This window comes from Epinephelus lanceolatus, chromosome 9, assembly GCF_041903045.1.
Source record: "Epinephelus lanceolatus isolate andai-2023 chromosome 9, ASM4190304v1, whole genome shotgun sequence".
NCBI lineage: Eukaryota > Metazoa > Chordata > Actinopteri > Perciformes > Serranidae > Epinephelus > Epinephelus lanceolatus.
The window spans coordinates 2439981-2458489 of NC_135742.1; the positions used below are offsets into that span (position 1 = coordinate 2439981).

General features: G+C 42.5%; 1 protein-coding gene across 2 annotated transcripts in view; it reads right to left on the minus strand.

Moving 5' to 3' along the window:
- Positions 1-1785: 1785 nt before the first annotated feature.
- The window catches only part of LOC117252557 (uncharacterized), a 63970-nt gene continuing 47246 nt past the window's right edge, over positions 1786-18509 (minus strand). For both annotated transcript variants that reach the window (XM_078171034.1, XM_078171033.1), the window contains 3 exons: positions 17862-18500; positions 10552-11763; positions 1786-7052 (listed from right to left, as the gene is read on the minus strand). In XM_078171034.1, coding sequence (XP_078027160.1) covers positions 4471-7052; positions 10552-11763; positions 17862-18500 — 4433 coding nt within the window. In that variant the 3' untranslated portion in view covers positions 1786-4470. The remainder of the gene's footprint in view (positions 7053-10551; positions 11764-17861; positions 18501-18509) is intronic.

The following is an 18509-nucleotide window of genomic DNA, read 5'->3' on the forward strand; positions in this document are numbered from 1 at the left end:
TGCAGAGTCATCTAGTGGGCCGGATTGGAACCTTTGGCGCCCGTTCTGGCCCTCGGGCCGCATGTTTGACACCCCTCCGCTACAGGCATGTTTCCTTGTTTCTTGTCTCCCCCGCGTCTTACAAAGGCGAGGAAGAGACGCGAGATCAGTTATTAGGAAGAACCCCAGGCCTGCACAAACACATGTCAGATCACTTAATCCTCCTCTCTTAGATCTGAAATGTCGCCTCAACAATTCACTTGCGCCTTATGTTGACACAAACATCTGTCGCAGTCGTCTCATTTCAGATAATTCAAGAGTTTATACACCGACTGAAAACATTCAGTTCAGACCGAGACACAGAAAATCAGTTCTAACTCGGTGACGTGTCTGCTCACAACCGACGTACAAAACCGTTATGGAGCCAAGTGTTAATGCTGTAAACCTACACTGCTCTGTTATAAACTCCACATCAACACTATCGACTTACTTTAATTACTCTGGTAGTTTTCTTTATCCAGTTATAGTCGAGTTTACTCACCTGCCGCAATTCTTTCTGCGACACAAGCAGCTCTGAAAGCGAAAGTAAAAAACGGTCACGTGGGACAATGAAAAAACCCAAAAAACAGTTTCCCCGCAGCCACAAAATATTTATTACAAACTGGTATGATGTCATTTATAACTTTACACATGTATTTCTGATATTTAGTAGGCTATTAGATATTAATTAGAATAAATGTTGTCTACTTTGAATATAAGTTTATATTTATACATTGTATGTCACAACAAAATGCTCATCATCATTTGAAATATTTCATCAAACACACTGATGTAATTCATAACAGATCAATGACGATAAATTAAATATTCTTCAACCCTTCTGTGGTAAACTGTGGTGTGGCTGGAATATTAAACGTCATCATGCAATATTAAGTTTAATGTAAACCACTTTTAAGCTGTTCAGTGTTCACATGTCAAAGCCATTCAAATAAATACAACAGCTCCTCAGAAGAAGCTTCATGTCAGTAGTTAGTGTTAGAGCGCCACCTGCTGGACAAACTCACTGTGTCTCACACTGATGCAGAAGCTCTTCAGACAGCAGCTCTCTGACACTGTGCTGCTTTCCATACAGCAGCACTAACTTCATCCTCCACAAAGACCAGAAAGTTGAATCAACACGTCTCACAAACTGTTTCAACACAGACCAAACATTATAACCTTCATGAAGGACGGTTTATTACAGGATGGTTTATTGCATAGGCTGCATTGGTGTTAGTGTACCTAATAAACTGGAAGCTAAATGTATATTGTGCATGTGTAGAAAGTTTAGCAAATGTTTAAACTGGAAATGATTTCTCAGGTGTTTTCACTGTGAGTTTAGGTCATTGTTTAATAGTTTAGCTCTTCACTGAGCAGCAAAGTGTTTCATTGGGTAACTTATTAACTATCATGATGTTTGAACCTCCAATCACGACACATAACAAACAGACTGTGGAGACCAACTTTGTGCTCTGCTCTGTATATTTCCAGTTTATCTGTGTCCATGTTGTGTCCTGAGCTGTGACAGAGATCAGCCTGCTGACTCTGAGGCTTCAGCAGTGAAGACTCAATATGAAAAACAAATTTACTGTTTTTAATGCTTTGCTGCAGCTCCTGAAGTTTCCATCAAGTGTCACTATAGAGCTATATAATTATTAAAATAATGAGCAGTGACAGACTTTAGGGAAGTCAGGAGGATTTGACCATGCTGTGCTGTGCTGTGTTACAGTTTGAGTAAAGAACAAAATAAGTTCAACCATGTCGTCATTCAGCTTAAACAGTGTGGTTTCATTTATTTGAAGGAACAAGATTTTACAGATTTGTCCAGTTAAGAAAAGCTGGAAAAGCCCCACACCTTCAGAAGTGAGACACTGTGAAAGGAGCAAGATTTAATCTTCAATAATTATATATATCAATAAACACATACAGGACATGTCATTTGATTAAGATGCATCACTACAGTAATAATAAAATACTTAAAGAGGTTGGTTTGACAGTAATAAGTGAGAAGGTCTTCTTTAAAGTATTTTTTCATCACAACTATAATTTCTCCATGTACACAATCTGAACTGAAAAAATATACAACAATGTTTCTTTAAAGTTAGTGACAGGTTCAGTGTCTGACTCTTAACTGTCTCAGAGCTGTCACAGCTGCAGGGAATCAACGTTATAAACTGAACAACCAAATACAGTTAAAAAAAATACTTAAACATGATATGGAAAAAAAAGATCGTTCATACTCAAGCTGTGCCTGTTCTATCCCAGCAGGATAGGACAGGCACAGGTTTTTGGGTTTTTTTTTTCTGACTTATAGCTCTCCTTTTTTTAACGACTTTCTTGCTAATCTTAGCTATTGTGTGCACGTTAGCCTATTAGCCTTGTTGGCTACATTAACAGTTAGCAATGGCTTCTCCTTCTCCTGCCCTCTCTTGCTTGGTGTGCGGGATGTTTAGTTATGCCTCTGCCTCCTTTAGCGACAGTGGTAATTGTAATAAGTGCAGTTTATTTGCTGCGTTGGAGGCGAGGCTCAGTGAATTAGAATCGCACCTCCGCACCATGGAAAATTACTCAGTAGCTGCAGTAGTTAGCCAGCCCCTTGTAGCCGGCACGAAGTGGGTTTCGTTAATAATTGGCAAACTTTCTGAGGAAAACCTGGTCTTATTATTATCCTACTTTGGATGGAGCTGCTCTCATTTCTAGAAACCTGGCCAAGTTTATTAGTAATTCAAAACCCTGACAACCCAGAGTTGAGATCAGGACTCAGAGTCACAGTCTTACACGCTTCTCTGAGCTTCTAATGCAGTTACCCACCCATAGTTTTATACAAACGGTGTCTGTCCCCCGACCACCTAAATTATCGAAATCTAAAATTAAACAAAGAGGAGTTGTGCATAACAACCTCATAAAAATTAAAACCTCTTCTGTGACAGAAAGACAAAACAGGAGAATTAAATGTGTCTCTATCGTCTAAAGCAGTGTTAGTAAACAAATTAATATCAGATAATCATATTGATTTACTCAGTCTCACTGAAACCTGGCTGTGTCAAGATGAATATGTCAGTCTCAATGAATCCACTCCTCCCAGTCATAATAATACCCACATTCCTCGAGGCAGCGGCCGAGGAGGGGGAGTTGCAGCCATTTTTAACTCTAGTCTGTTAATCAGCCCTAAACCTAAACTAGACTATAATTCATTTGAAAGCCTCGTTCTTAGTCTTTTACATCCGACCTGGAAAACCTCGCAGCCACTTTTATTTGTTATAGTGTACCATGCTCCTGGCCCGTATTCTGAATTTGTATCTGAATTCTCAGAGTTTTTATCCAGTTTAGTTCTTAAATCAGATAAAGTTATTTCTAAGAAAGGAGATCATATTTGTCCTGTTTTAGCTTCTCTGCACTGGCTCCCTGTAAAATCCAGAATTGAATTTAAAATCCTACTGTTAACTTATAAAGCTCTAAATGGTCATGCTCCGTCATATCTTAGAGAGCTCATAGTGCCATATTATCCTACCAGAACACTGCACTCTGAGAATGCAGGGTTACTCGTGGTCCCTAAAGTCTCCAAAAGTAGATCAGGAGCCAGAGCCTTCAGCTATCAGGCTCCTCTCCTGTGGAATCATCTTCCTGTTACGGTCCGGGAGGCAGACACCGTCTCCACATTTAAGACTAGACTTAAGACTTTCCTCTTTGATAAAGCTTATAGTTAGGGCTGGCTCAGGCTTGCCCTGTACCAGCCCCTAGTTAAGTGCAACACACACCGCCGCCATACGCCGCGCGTCAAAATGCCCGCCTCCATTATATTCTATGAACCAACCCACACTGGCGCTGGCCGACGCGCCGCGCCGCTCTGCTTCAGCCCACTGCTCTATTTCCAGCGCGGCCAGCTCTCATGCCGGCACTGCGAGAAAAGCCTTTTATGTACGTCTTGGCTGCCGTAGTATCAACTCCGGTTGTTTCAATTTTTTAATATAAACGACTTTGATAAGAAACTCACCTGTGAAATCCAAGTTGTTGTTGCCTCAAAGTTTTTCCTCTTCTTCTTCCGTTACTAGCAGTTGACAACCGTTGGCAACTAGTGTAGGTACAGCCACACAACTCTCCCGTGTCTATTTCCCAAATACACGTCGACGATGCCGCTGCGCGCCGCTGCCAGTGTGTGTTGGGGGGCGGCACTTGACGGCCACAGCGCCGCACTGGCGGCAGTGTGTGTTGCACTTTAGGCTGACTTAGGCCTAGTCTGCTGGAGGACCCCCTATAATACACCGAGCACCTTCTCTCCTTCTCTCTCTCTCTCTCTCCTTTGCTAACACTCATGTCCTGTTACTGCATCTCGCTAACTCGGCCGCACTGCATGTCACAAATAAAACTGACTGATTGATTATTGAAACCAAATAACAGCAGAATAAAATCATCTGAACCTGCTCTGCTGTCACATTTACATGAGACAAGTCCTCATGAAGTCCAACAGATTGATGGGTTGTCTTGTATCAGAAGTGTCTGTATCAGGTCACTCATCTCTCTGTCATGTGTTTTCTGCAGATCCTTCTTCTCCTCCTCATTTCTCACCTGTTTCAATTCTTGTTCCTGTTTTTTCTGCAAGTCAGTGATTATTCCCACATTTTCTCTCCTTCTGGTCACACATTTCACTAAGTCAGAAATGTCTTCCTGCTTTTTCTTCAGTTGTTCTTCACTGCTGTCTGAACGAGCCTTTAAGAGTTCATACTGCTGCTCTTTGTCTTTCAGTTGTCTCTCATGCTCCTGCTTTAGAGCTGCACATTCCTTCTTGTATTTCTCTTTGAATTCACTGAACTCTTCAGCTTTCTCTCTGGTCTCCTCTTCATGTGTCTTCATCAGATTCTCCATTTTCTTCTTATAGTTCTCCTCCATGTCTTCCTCTTGTTCTCTTCTGAGTCGCTCCTCTTCTTTTCTCTTCTTTTCATCTCTCTCTCTCTCCTGATCATATTCCTCTCGAAGCCTTCTAAGTCTTCTTTGTTCTTCCTGTCGTCTCTGTTCATCTTCTTGATCTCGTTTCTCCCACCATTCTTTTTGTTTTCTCTCCCAGTTCTCTCGTTCTTTCCTCATCACCTCTCTGCTCTCCTCCAGCCTTCTGACAATAGTTTCCTTCGATTCTAACTCTGATCTCTTTTTTTGCTCCAAAGCTTCAAATTTTTGTTCCCACTTCTGTCGTTGAATTTCCTCCTCTTGTTTTCTCTTCCTGTCTTCTTCTTCTCTCATTTCCTGTTCTTTCTTTCTCTCCTCACGTTCCTTGTTGATCCTCTCCTCCTTTTCCTGAAGTAGTTTTTCTCTCAGTTTTCTCTCCTTTTCAATTTCTGCTCTCCGTTGTTCTTCGATTTCCTTTCTCTCTTTTTCCTCTTGTTCTCTTCTGAGTCGGTCCTCTTCTTTTCTCTTCTTTTCATATGTCTCTCTCTCCTGATCATATTCTTCTTGAAGTTTTCGAAGTCTTGTTTGCTCTGCTTGTCGTCTCTGTTCATCTTCTTCATATCGTTTCTCCCACCATTCTTTGCGTTTTCTCTCCCAGTCATCTCTTTGTTTCCTCATCTCTTCTCTGCTCTCCTCCAGCTTTCTGTCCTTCGATTCTGAATCTGATCTCATTCTATGTCCCAAAGCTTCAAATCTTTGTTCCCACTCCTGTTGTTGAATTTCTTCCTGAAGTTTTCTCTTCCTGTCTTCTTCTTCTCTCATTTCCTGTTCTTTCTTTCTCTCCTCACGTTCCTTGTTGATCCTCTCCTCCTTTTCTTGAAGTAGTTTTTCTCTCAGTTTTCTCTCTTTTTCAATTTTTGCTCTTTGTTGTTCCTCGATTTCCTGTCTCTCTTTTTCCTCTTGTTCTCTTCTGAGTCGCTCCTCTTCTTTTCTCTTCTTTTCATATCTCTCTCTCTCCTGATCGTATTCTTCTTCAAGCTTTTTCAGTCTTGTTTGTTCTTCCTGTCGTCTCTGTTCATCTTCTTCATATCGTTTCTCCCACCATTCTTTTCGTTTTCTCTCCCAGTTCTCTCGTTCTTTTGTCATCTCTTCTCTGCTCTCCTCCAGCTTTCTGTCAGTGATTTCCTTTAACTTTTCCACTGATCTTATTTGTTGCTCCAAAGCTTCAACTTTTTGTTTCCACTCATGTTGTTGATTTTCTTCCTCGTGTTTTCTCTTCCTGTCTTCTTCTTCTCTCATTTCCTGTTCTTTCTTTCTCTCCTCACGTTCTTTGTAGATCTTCTCCTCCTTTTCTTTGAGTTGTTTTTCTCTCAGTTTTCTCTCCTTTTCAGTTTCTGCTCTCTGCTCTTCCATTCTTCTTTTCATCTCTTGCATTTCTTCCTCATATTTTCTTCTCAGCTCCTCCTCCTTCATCTCTTTTTCCTTCTTCAGGATCCTCTGCACTTCTTTCTTCATAGCTGCCTTGGCCTCTTGCAGCATCTCATTAGTGTAGCAGCTGCCTCCATTTGTCTTCACCATGGTGTCAATCTTGATTATCAACTCACTGACTTGTTTGTGGTTGTGTTTATCATAGTTATTGAACACATGGTATCTTCCTCCACAGTCAGCAATCAGCTTCTTAAAGGAGTCATCACATGTTTCTTCAATGTATTCTTCAATAGACATCTCCTCATGTTCCAGTTCATCTCCTCCAGTTAAAAGAATGATGGTGAACTGTTCAGCATTGTTCCCAAAGCCTTCCTTGATGAGTTTTAATGTCTCCTTCTCCTCTGATGTTAATCTGCCGATTTGTAACACCAACAGGAAGACATGTGGTCCTGGAGCCAGAGGACTGATGCATTTCACCATCTCCTCATTAACCTCTTCATGGGACAAAGTTGTGTCAAACAGACCAGGAGTGTCGACCACAGCAACAGAACGACCGTCCACCTCACCCACTGCTTTCTGACAGTGTTTGGTGACTGATGTTTGGCTTGATTCAGCTCTGAACTCATCTCTTCCTAGGATGGTGTTTCCTGAAGAACTCTTCCCACTGCCAGTCTTCCCTATCAGCACAATCCTGAGACACTCTGGGCTCTGTTCCTCATCATCACCTGTGAAATCAAAAGACCTAGAGTTACTTTAGAGACATTTTCAAGTATTTTCTTTTATTTTTCTAATGTCAAATGTTTAAATGTTAAAAATATTTTTGATGAATCTTGAACACAGGGCAGAAACCTCATATCTTTATCTGTATTTTTTTTTAACATAAATCAGTGCTATTGGTCATTCTTTACATCTGTCTGGGTTTTACAAATATATAACCTGTAAAAATAATTAAAAGAGGTTGCAGGTATTCGTAATAACTCAACTGGATCCCCAAACACACAAGAACTACTTGGTTAAAGTTAGGAAAAGATCATGGTTAGAGTTAAAATTATAACTTTCAACATCGTTTCTACTTCCTCAAAACTGGGGGGCCATTGTCGTCATGGCAACAGTAAACAACACGACAACACGGTCTCTTGCTGCTTGCTTTTTCAACTTTTTGCATTGCAACATTGAGATTTCGGAACAACGGGACTTCGGAACAATGGGTTTAATATGGTTGGACCAATGGGATGTCGAAAAATTGAGATTTTGGAACAATGGGTAATTTTCGGATTAATGGGATGTCGAAATAATGGGATGTCGGAATTATGACATGGCACCATGGGAGAGAGCAAGATTTGTCTGTAAGTAAATGCAAGTATTGAAGAAACTGCGTCTTCAGTTAAGTGAAATCTTAATATTTAGGCTATAATCACTACTGGACGATCAATACATAAGTGTGTTTGGCCAACATGAACTGAATTATTTATGGTATGAATAATTCATTGTCAAATGAAACTGTAAAAATGCCTGGATTTAACTTATTCTCTGTGATTAATTATTGTGGACACCTCCGTATATAATATAATTTAATGTGGAGGTAAACAACTTTTCAACCAGCTAGCCTGCTAGCTAGCCAACATTGTCTGCTTATCATCAACTCCTTGATCAGAACAGAATATAGTAACTTTCACCTCTGCTCATTTTAGAAGGGACACCACAAGAAAACGTGTTTTTTGTTTTTATTAGATTGGTTCCCATCTGCATGATTGATTGATTTACCCTGGGAAAATAAAGGCTCACTAGCACTAGCGTGCTAGCTACATTAGCTGTTGCTGATCACTGCCAGCCAGAAACAGATATCTATTCATGGTAAGAGTTGTGTGCTGCATGCCGCGAGAGTTTTGTGCTGCATGCCGCGAGAGTTGTGTGCCGCATGCCGCGAGAGTTGTGTGCTGCATGCCATGAGAGTTGTGTGCCGCATGCCGTGAGAGTTGTGCCGCATGCCGTGAGAGTTGTGTGCCGCATGCCACAAGAGTTTTGTGCCGCATGCTGCAAGAGTTGTGTGCCATATGCTGTGAGAGTTGTGTGCCGCATGCCGCGAGAGTTTTGTGCCGCATACTGCGAGAGTTGTGTGCCATATGCCGCGAGAGTTGTGTGACATATGCCGCGAGAGTTGTGTGCTGCATGCCACGAGAGTTGTGTGCCGCATGCCATGAGAGTTGTGTGCCGCATGCTGCGAGAGTTGTGTGCCGCATGCCATGAGAGTTGTGTGCCGCATGCCGCAAGAGTTTTTTGCTGCATGCTGCAAGAGTTGTGTGCCATATGCTGTGAGAGTTGTGTGACATATGCCGCGAGAGTTGTGTGCTGCATGCCGTGAGAGTTGTGTGCCGCATGCTGCGAGAGTTTTGTGCTGCATGCCGCGAGAGTTGTGTTGTGTGCCGCATGCCATGAGAGTTGTGTGCCGCATGCTGCGAGAGTTGTGTGCCGCATGCCGTGAGAGTTGTGTGACATATGCCGCGAGAGTTGTGTGCTGCATGCCGTGAGAGTTGTGTGCCGCATGCTGCGAGAGTTTTGTGCTGCATGCCGTGAGAGTTGTGTTGTGTGCCACATGCCGTGAGAGTTGTGTGTGCATGCATGTAGTAGCGGATCCTGATAAGGGCCGAGTGGGTCCAGTGCTGCGCTGCTGTGCGAGCAGCATGTTACACACTGTCCATAACAATAACTATGTCAGGTAACAAACATTGTCGGAGTCGAGTTGGGTTCTGTCAGGAAAATGCGTCCCGAGCCGCGCTCTAGTGTGCTCATCGGTAAGTGTGCGCACGTGTCTGTGTGTGTATGTGTGTGTGTGTGTGTGTGTGCGCATTGGGGTGGAACTGCCGTGCGAGATACAGAGAGCAGAGGAGATTTGTAAAGGGCGACCATGTAGAGACAGATGACATTATGTGGTGTAAATAAGTTAAATAACATAAGGCTGTTTAGTTTGTTTAATAAAAGGACAAGGTATAGACCTGTTCTATAGGAAACGTAACCTAAAATGACTTCTGTTGTGATCTGGTGTTATATAGAAAATAAAATTAAATAAAATTAACTTGACCTTCAAAAGGGGTGGGCTGTGCCGTTGGGGGGGTGGGGCACCCCCCTAATATAATGGTTGGGGAAATGTTGCTTGTGGTTCTCAGTTCACAGGCCAAATAATAAAACCTTCTTAGTTGTTACCTAATTTTTTTTAGTGGGGTGTCGCCCAGGGCCCCATTTAGGCTAGAACCGATATTGGCCGCATGCCGCAAGAGTTGATTAGAGAGTGGCAAACACAAGCAACAATGAGCGAACAAACGGGTCTGCTATATGGAGGTATTTCACCCTTAGCACGCCAGCTAGCTCGACGGGAGTTTGCAATGTCTTGTGTTCATGTGTAAACCCCCCTCTGGCAGTGCAATAGACTGCAGACTGAATCAAAAGAAGAGGAGCTGCACATCAGAGGACTGTGCTGCCCTGTGCTGGCTTAAAGAAGAAACACAAAGATGGACAGTGGGATAGATGAGTTTTTAGCTCAGAATGTAGGAAAGGATGTAAGAGAAAAGAAATAACACCATCGTCTGATGCAACTCGTCCTATTTTGTTATAACTGTTATATTCTCTTTTTATAGAAAAAATCAAACTGCAAAAATCAAACAGAATCTATCTTTAATAGATAAACCTCAGAAAATAAATCACTAAACCAACTGGCACACACAGGAAGGAAGATTTCCTCTCCTTCTCTGCCTTTCTAGTGTACTACTATTTGTTTTAATATTTGGTTACTGTGTGTATGATTACTGTTTCTATGTTTGCCCAATTCAGTTTCAGCTGCAACATTTGTATTTCTTTCTAAGAAGATTGTATTTACCTGAATCTAAATGCTGATGCATAAGTTATTGCTGCTTTTGCACAATTGTTTACTTTTGTAACAAATAAATGGTTTGCTGCATTAAGTTGTTTAATCTTGTTATATTTTGTCTCAGGAAAGAAAGGTGGAGTCACACCCGATGCCTTTAGTGTGTTCGTCTTGTTAAGGTTTGTAGCTTCTTAAATCAACAATATCGGATCGGTATCGGGTATCGACCGCTACGTAAGGCATCAGCATCGGAACTGAAAAAGTCGGATCAGTGCATCCCTAATTAGCACCCCCTCCAAAAGGCACAAGATTGCTGTTTGTTGTAAGATTGTAATGTTGAGATGGGATGTGTTTAAATTACTTACAAGTGACTGTGCTCTTTGTCTTCAGTTCATTCAGCTCAGCTTGCAATGTGGTGATGTGTTTCTGTTGTTGGAGGATTTTATCCATCTTGTCATGTGCAAAGATCCCTGTTGTATAACAGTCTGGTTTATCCTCGTAGGCTCTCATCTTTTCCACAGCATCCAACAGCTCTGGGATCTGCTGCTGGTCCCTGATGTTGAGTACAACATATCTTCCTCCACAGCTCTGACTGAGCTCCTGGATGTCTCTGTTCTCCTTTAGAAAGTTAACAACAGCTGGAGCTGTAGGATCTGACTCCACAGTGAACAGGATCAAGGTGAAGTCATTGACTCCAGAGCTGAATGTGTTCCTGATGGTCTCTAACTCTCCCTTGTCTTCATCAGTGAGGGAACCCACAGGTAGGACCAGGATGAAGGCATGGACGCCCTCAGGATCACAGAGGGAGATACACCTGAATGATTCCTCCATCACTGCCTCCTGAGGTTTTCCATACAAGGCAGGCAGCTCCACCAGGGAAACCCAACGTCCACACACCTCTCCCTGATGTTTAACACACTCTGATGAGCTGGAGACTGAATGAAGCTCTGTCTGACCTAAAATGGCCTTGGCTGCTGAAGTCTTCCCTGCTCCTCTCCTCCCACACAGGACCAGGTTTAAAGCTGCTCTGATGGGTTCAGACTTTGGTCTGATGGGCTCTTCAGTGAAGGTGAGGAAGGCTTCTTTGTTTTCATGCACAATGTTCTCAATCTTCTCCATTAACAGCTGGCGGTCACTTTTAACCATGTTGTAGTGTCTCCCTCCACAGTCTTTAAGGAGCTGACTGAAAGCAGGGCTTGCTTTACTCCACTCATGTGTGCTGATGACCATCAAGTGTTTGATGGCATCTTGATCAAACAGACTCAGGATGAAATTCAGTGTTTGTCTGTTCAAATTTGTGAATCTAGAAGGCTTCACTAACAGCAGCAGAACATTTGGTCCAGGATGACAAAGACTGAAGCACCTCCTCATCTCTTCTCTCACTGCTTCCTCAGATAGACTGAAGATGTCTGGAGTTTTCATTGCTGTTAGAAAGTTTCCTCTCCACTCTCCACAGGCGGCCACACACAGTTTGTCATGATTTGGGGAATGAAAACTTTGATTGTTTAGAATGGAGTTACCAAGCATTGCCATTTTTTCCTTACTTTTCCCCACCAGTAAAATCCTGGGTGCAGACACTGCAATAAGACAGAGAGAGGAGAGAGAACAAATAGAGAGGGAATTAAGACAGTTTAGAGTTGGTGGCAACAGAGGAGTGGACCCAAATTTAGATATTAGGACACAGTTTGATGGAAAATTGTCTGGACTTCTTTTTTAGCACCCTGGCATAGACTTTTCCTGGAAGACGATGTCTCATAATTGAAGGTATGCAATCAATAATTAAACTTGCAGTCCCGTTTCTTAAGATGAGAACCACCACTGTGGTATGCCTGTACACATGCACTGCCTGCACCCTAACATGACACTGTGGGTGTGTGAATTAAGACAATCCAACATCGTCCACTCCTGGCACCTTGCCACTGTGGAACTTTTTAACTACTCCAGTTCACACGCTACATAGCATAACTCCAATATAAGCTAAAGTTAAAGGAGATAAAGAAACTTACAGGATCAGCAAACACACTCACCTTGCCGCATGGTCTCAAACAAAATGGATTCAAATAGGCCACTCCCACACTTAAATACTTCCTCTTCCTGGATTTCCTCCTGAGAGGAAGTGGATCTTTCCACCTGATCTCAAGGAGTTATGTACTCTGCTTAGTAGTTCCCCCTGCTGGCCCCCAACTGACATTATTTCTTCTCTTATAGATAAACTGGCTACATTTAATTGCTTCATCTGACATTTCCCTCACTGTCTTCCTCAAACTCTGTCCCCGCACTCCGAGTTCCCCCAGGAGCGAGACAGCTGATCTTGCTATGAATCCCCTACACCCCACTTCCACTGGACAAATCCTAGTCTTCCATCCTCGCTGCTCAGCTTCTGCTCCTAAGTCTGCATATCTAAGCTTTTTTCTTTCATAGGCTTCTTCCACTGAGTCTTCACAAGGAACTGTCAGCTCAATGAAATAAACTATCCGTTGACTCAATGACCACAACACTATGTCAGGTCTCTGCTTGGTACAAACTATTTCCTGGGGAACAACAAGCTTTCCCCCTAAATCTACTTGCATTTCCCAATCACAAGCACCTTCTAGGCGGCCACACCCTTGCCTCCTCACTAACTTATCCCTTCTGTGTTTCTCTCCCTCACGGACAAACTGAATTACTAAACTCCTATCCTTAATGTATATAATGTATAATACCATGTATATCGGCCTTGTGACAAGCTAACTTTACAGCCTGACAAAATATGCTTTAAGGTTGCGGTACGTGAACACAATGGGCATGATGGGTCCTCATTTACCCACAGTTTTAGGTTCTGGGGGGTTGGTAACACATCGTATGTAGCCCCTACCAGGAATCTAATATGATTCTCCTCCATACTCCACAGGTCCCTCCAACTAAGCTTCCTCTTCTCTACAATTTCCCAATTCAACCACTGTCCCTGTTTAGCCTGGGCCACTACCTTTGCACCCCTTACTATCTCTTCCTGTCTGCGTATCTGTTCCACAACCAGCTTTCTTTTATCTTTGAGACCTGCTTTATTCCATACCGGTTTACCTGAGCCAAGCCCCAGGCCTCCCTGGCCAAACTGAATATTACCTACAATCTCTGCATGCCTAAGAGCTGCCTCTGCCTCCTGAACTGCCGATCTTGGGTTCCACTTCCTCCCCTTGGTTGGATTTGGAACCACACTCCTAACTACCACGTCCTTACTCCCAGATAACAACAGCTCTGTCCTGATCTTGGTACATTTAAATTCCTCTGTTAAACTAGATACTGGCAGCTGAAGTATCCCTTTTCCATACAATGCAACACTACTTAGGCACCTAGGAGCACCCAACCACTTCCTAATATAGGAGCTAACCAACCTTTCAATTTTCTCCACTATGGATATTGGAATTTCATAAATTGACAATGGCCACATTAACCTAGGATATAGCCCAAATATAAATATATATAAATATCTCCTGTCTCAGGAGCTCCCTGAGAGGCCTCCATTTTTAACTTGACTGCCCTCATTGCTGGCATCTCCCAGCAGGTTCCTTGGTTGCTATCTAAACAGGCACAAATGGCCTTCAGACCACAAGTACTTTGTCACCACAAGTACAGCACTGAAGATGGTCCACTCTGGTTCCATGTCCCCAGCATGCATAGATCTACCTCATTACCTGATCAAACTTTACACCAAGTGATGATCAGTTGAAAGCTCAGCTGCTCTGTGTTTGACAAAGTCAATCATAGGACTTTTGGCTGAAGGTCTTCTTGTATCAGATACAGCTGAACACTGAACCACCATATGATTTAGAATAGTGTTCATTAAGTAGTACAAAGTTCAATAGCAAAGCGTCACTGAAGCTGTAATCGGGAAGGCCGTTCCCCTCATTCACCCCTCTGGGTTTTTTCAGCCATTACCCACCTGGGGCATTAACTTTCCTGAGCAGAAATACAAAGTCGCCTCGGGGGGTACCCTGTCTAGGACCCATACCAGAGACTCTAAATTATTGTTCCATGCATAGGAACAGACAACAGTCGGAGCCTTTCTCTCATCAGCCTGCAAGTTGCATAGAGGAAACCCTCCTCTTGTTTGCTCAAAGTCAAACAGCGACACACGTGTGAGGTCTTATGAGTATCACTCCACCTCTGCAACACCTCTCATCCTGGGCAACTGTGGAAAAGCAGGAGAATAGGGACGAGGAGACTGTTTCCCTCGTTTTGGAGAGCCAAGCCCATTTCTGTTGTTCATGCTAGCTAGCCTGAAGGATCAGAGCATTTTAGGAACAAATCAACATCTCAAGGCTGCCGCTGTACAACAAAATCTTCTCCATCAATGATGAAATACACTTCACTTAGTGTGTTCAATACTTTTTCCCTGTATTATTCAACTTGCACTTGGACTGAAATGTCACTTTTAATATTTATAGTTTAATTGAGTTGATACCAACATCTAAATGTGTGTAAATGAAAGAAATGTTGATGCGGTGAATACTTATTTCCACCACTGTCATTATGAATATTAGATTTCATTTTTGCCAATAGATCCCCCTAAATCCTACTCCCTTTAAAAAATAACTAATTCATTGTTAACAAGCAACCAGCCTACAGTATGGAGGAATTTACTGATAAACAGCTGCTAGTTCAGCCCCGGGTCTGTTGTCACAGTAGCTGCAGGGTTCACTTTCGACAAAATCCCCTAATTCTAGACACTTAAGACACTCGTCAGTCGCTAACTTCAGCAATCCAGCTAAGAAGTCAAAATGCAATTAACAGAACCTCAAGTTACCAGGAGTCTTATTTCTATTTTGAATGAGACTGGCTGCAGCCCCCCACCTAATTAAGCTGTGCTGCGATTAGTGACTGTAATGTGATTATTTACTTGTGAATTGTAAAACTGTACACCAGGGGTTCTCAACCTGTTGTAACTTAAGGCCCACTCCTGATTGTTAAGAAATATGCGAGGACCACCTTCCCACATAGATGATGAAAAGAAAAAAAACACTACATGACCGAAAGGGAGAAAAAAAAATGTGGCTGTAAATATGTGTAATGCCATTGTCAGCTGTTGTTGCTGTGATGTACCTGAAGCCCATTCTTTAGGAGATATTCTTTTGGCTTCCAAACACATCCCGAATGCTTTGTTCTGAAGTGTCTGGAGCTTTAATGGTTTTAGCGCTTCATCTGGCAGATTTTACCACATTCAACACACTGTGCTGTCAGCTCAGCATCACTGCCCAATATTATGAATCCAAATTTAATGTATGGAGGGTCACATTTCCTCACCTCCACATGCTTTGGAGCTGTTTTTGGCACAGGGTCGTCTCCCACATTACTTTTTCTCTTCAAAATCCAGTTAATTTTTTTTGTCACTGCATCCCATAAAAAGATAGGTACCTATCAGTGGCAGAACATGTTTCTCTGCCTGATATTGTGTTGTGATTGGTGTGATGATGTTCAAACATAACTGGTCATTGAAATCATACATCTTAATGTGATGGGTTTTTTAATTTATTTTCGTAGTCTTGAGCACATTAAGAAATAAAAATCAGTGGCTGTGTATATTATCGTTTAATTTAAGTATTATTTTAAACTAACAAATTGGCAATACCTCTAGATGGCACTAGATGGCTCTCTTATGCCCACCAATAGGTCACAGCCCATTGGTTGAGGGTTGCTGCCCTGCACTACCTGTCACTGAAAAATATAATCACATTACTGTAGTGCGTTATCAAGAAATGTATTATGGCCCACTGCACACAACACATTCCTAGATTTACTTTTTTTTTTTTTTTAACACTGGTAAGCTTGTGTTTTCCCCTGGCGATGAAGTGTGTGATGTAGGTCTAGATTTAATCCCTGCTATAAGATGAAACCATAAATATTAACTACAGCATATCAACTTCCTATTAGATCTGTATAAATAAATAATAAATATTAACTAAGGTACTCACAGTTGGTGAAATCCTTTGTTGCTGAATACAGGGTGCTTGACATATATATTATTACTTGTAATATGTATATTACTATATAAGATATTTTTGCCCCATAAAAAAGACAACACCAGGGCGTCGGTAGTGTAGTGGATAGTACCGGCGCCCCATGTACAGCGGTCGCAGGTTCGAGTCCGGCCTACGACCCTTTGCTGCGTGTTAGTCCCCACTCTCTCTCTGTCTCCCCATTTCACACACTGTCCTGTCAAGTAAAGGCAAAAAGCCCAGAAAAATAATCTTAAAAAAAAGACAACACCATCAGCTGAAAAAACCCTTAACGAAGCAACAGATAGCATCTTTTCCTAAATATATCATGATGAAAATAATGTGGGTTGCACAGGGTAGTGTCCACAGTAAAATCAGACTATCAGCGTTTACATAGGTTACTAAGTAGCTTTGCAATCTTTGCAATGAGCTTCTGCCACCGGGGACGAAATTTCGCAGAAAAAAATCTGCTTTACGGCAGGAAACGCGCCATGTATTGTGAAACTGGTCAGTCAGCCAATCAGGGACTGGAGCTGGTCCTTATGAGGAGTTGGGCATGAGATAGTTGAGTCACGAGCACAATGGCAGACAGACAAAGTTTGGAGACAAGTGAAAAAGGGCCTAGCAAAAGAAAAGGAGCTCCTCTGTGTGAGGAGGCAAAGAAGAGCAAAAAGGAGAGTGATAAAAGAAGAGGAAAAACAAGAGTAAACCTCAGTCAGGCGTTCAAGAGATGGAGGGAGCTCCGTGACCAAAGAGGCTTCAAAACCCATGTCCAGCTAGCTTTCTTTCTAATGGATCAGTAAGTAACACGGCTAAATGTTAGCTAGACCAGAGAGGACTGTACTGTACTGGCTGCTAGTTCATTCCTAGCTGGCCAGCATCACAAATCGGCGCAACCAGGGAGCGGGTAGCGAGTGTTGGTCGGCTGACATCCTGGTTGCCATTCTACTGCAGCCCTCGGACAGTGATTCCCCCCCGCTGCCGCAGCTACTGGGCACAGAGGCCTCTCCAACCGGGAGAAGTGGAGTAAAATCCTTTCCTCCGCTCCCGTTTGTCTGGTGAACGCCTCTCCTCTGTCAATACACTCTGCCAGCAGTTTAATAATATTGATGCCAGTTGTAACATTTGAATGTTTCAGTAGTAAGCCATGTTCTAAGCGGGATAATGTGTAGTGAGCCGGTGACTGTTGAAAAATAACTCCGCTGTGCGTTGGGGTTCCATTCCCCTGTCGGGAGTTATTTTTCAACAGTCACCGGCTCACTTTACATTATCCCTTACATGTCTACTGTTGTTTGTACTGATACTGTACATATTGGTATCATTTACTGTGAGTTGTTTGTACTGGTACTGTGCATTCTGCTATAATTATTTGCATTACTATTTGTTTTTTCTTCAGATAAATCTGATAATTGTTGCTCGGTCTCTTTACTCATTTATTTAGTAGAGTGTCCACACACCTTCTCATTCTACATATACATAGAGGTATACTGGTGGCTTTACAGCCTACATTTTATTCATTATCTCTGATCCCCGCGGTCAATTTGGTCTTTGCGACAGTGCGAGCAACACTGCTGACGCTAGGTGGCGCCAAGCTAAAAAAAACCCGAATACTATGTGTTGCCTCTTTAACTTAATATGCAAACTTGATCATGGATCAGTTGTATTCATAAAATGATAAAAGTTACTCCTGCACTCTGTGGTACCTTGAAGAGGATCCAAGTTGAAATGATCTCCTTCCCCTTGTTTCGAGCTCTGATGACCACCAAGTAATTCAGATGCTGCATCTTTGAAAACATCACAGCTCACATGCTCTCCATTGTTCTCCTTTACCATTTCGTCCATGAGTGTTAGCAACTGTTGACGTCCAAGGTTTTGGTGCCACAACAAACTGGATCTACATTTTCTGGTCATGTCGCCTAACTGTGGATTTTGCAAGTATTTTTCCATGAAACCTGAGCTCTCCTCTCTGGGTGTTGATATCAGTATCAATGAATGATCAAATGATTGATCACTGAAGAGTTTCAGGACTCTGCAGAGTCTCAGTTTGTGTTCCTCAGTCAAGTCTTCAGGCTGTAGAACCATCAGGAACACATGAGGTCCAGGATCAGAGAGTCTCACACACTTTTCTACATGTTCTGACAGTTTGTCTACAGAGATGTTGAGATGCAGCAGATCTGGAGTGTTGATGAGAACTATTTCTTTGTCCTTTATCTGTCCTCTTTCTGTCAGACAACAGTCTGGTTCTTCCTCAGTGTTGAACTTAGTCTCTCCCAGTATGACGTTCCCCACTGAACTCCTCTGAGACCAGCTGTTCCCCAGCAGAACAACCCTCAGCTCAGACACTGAAAAGA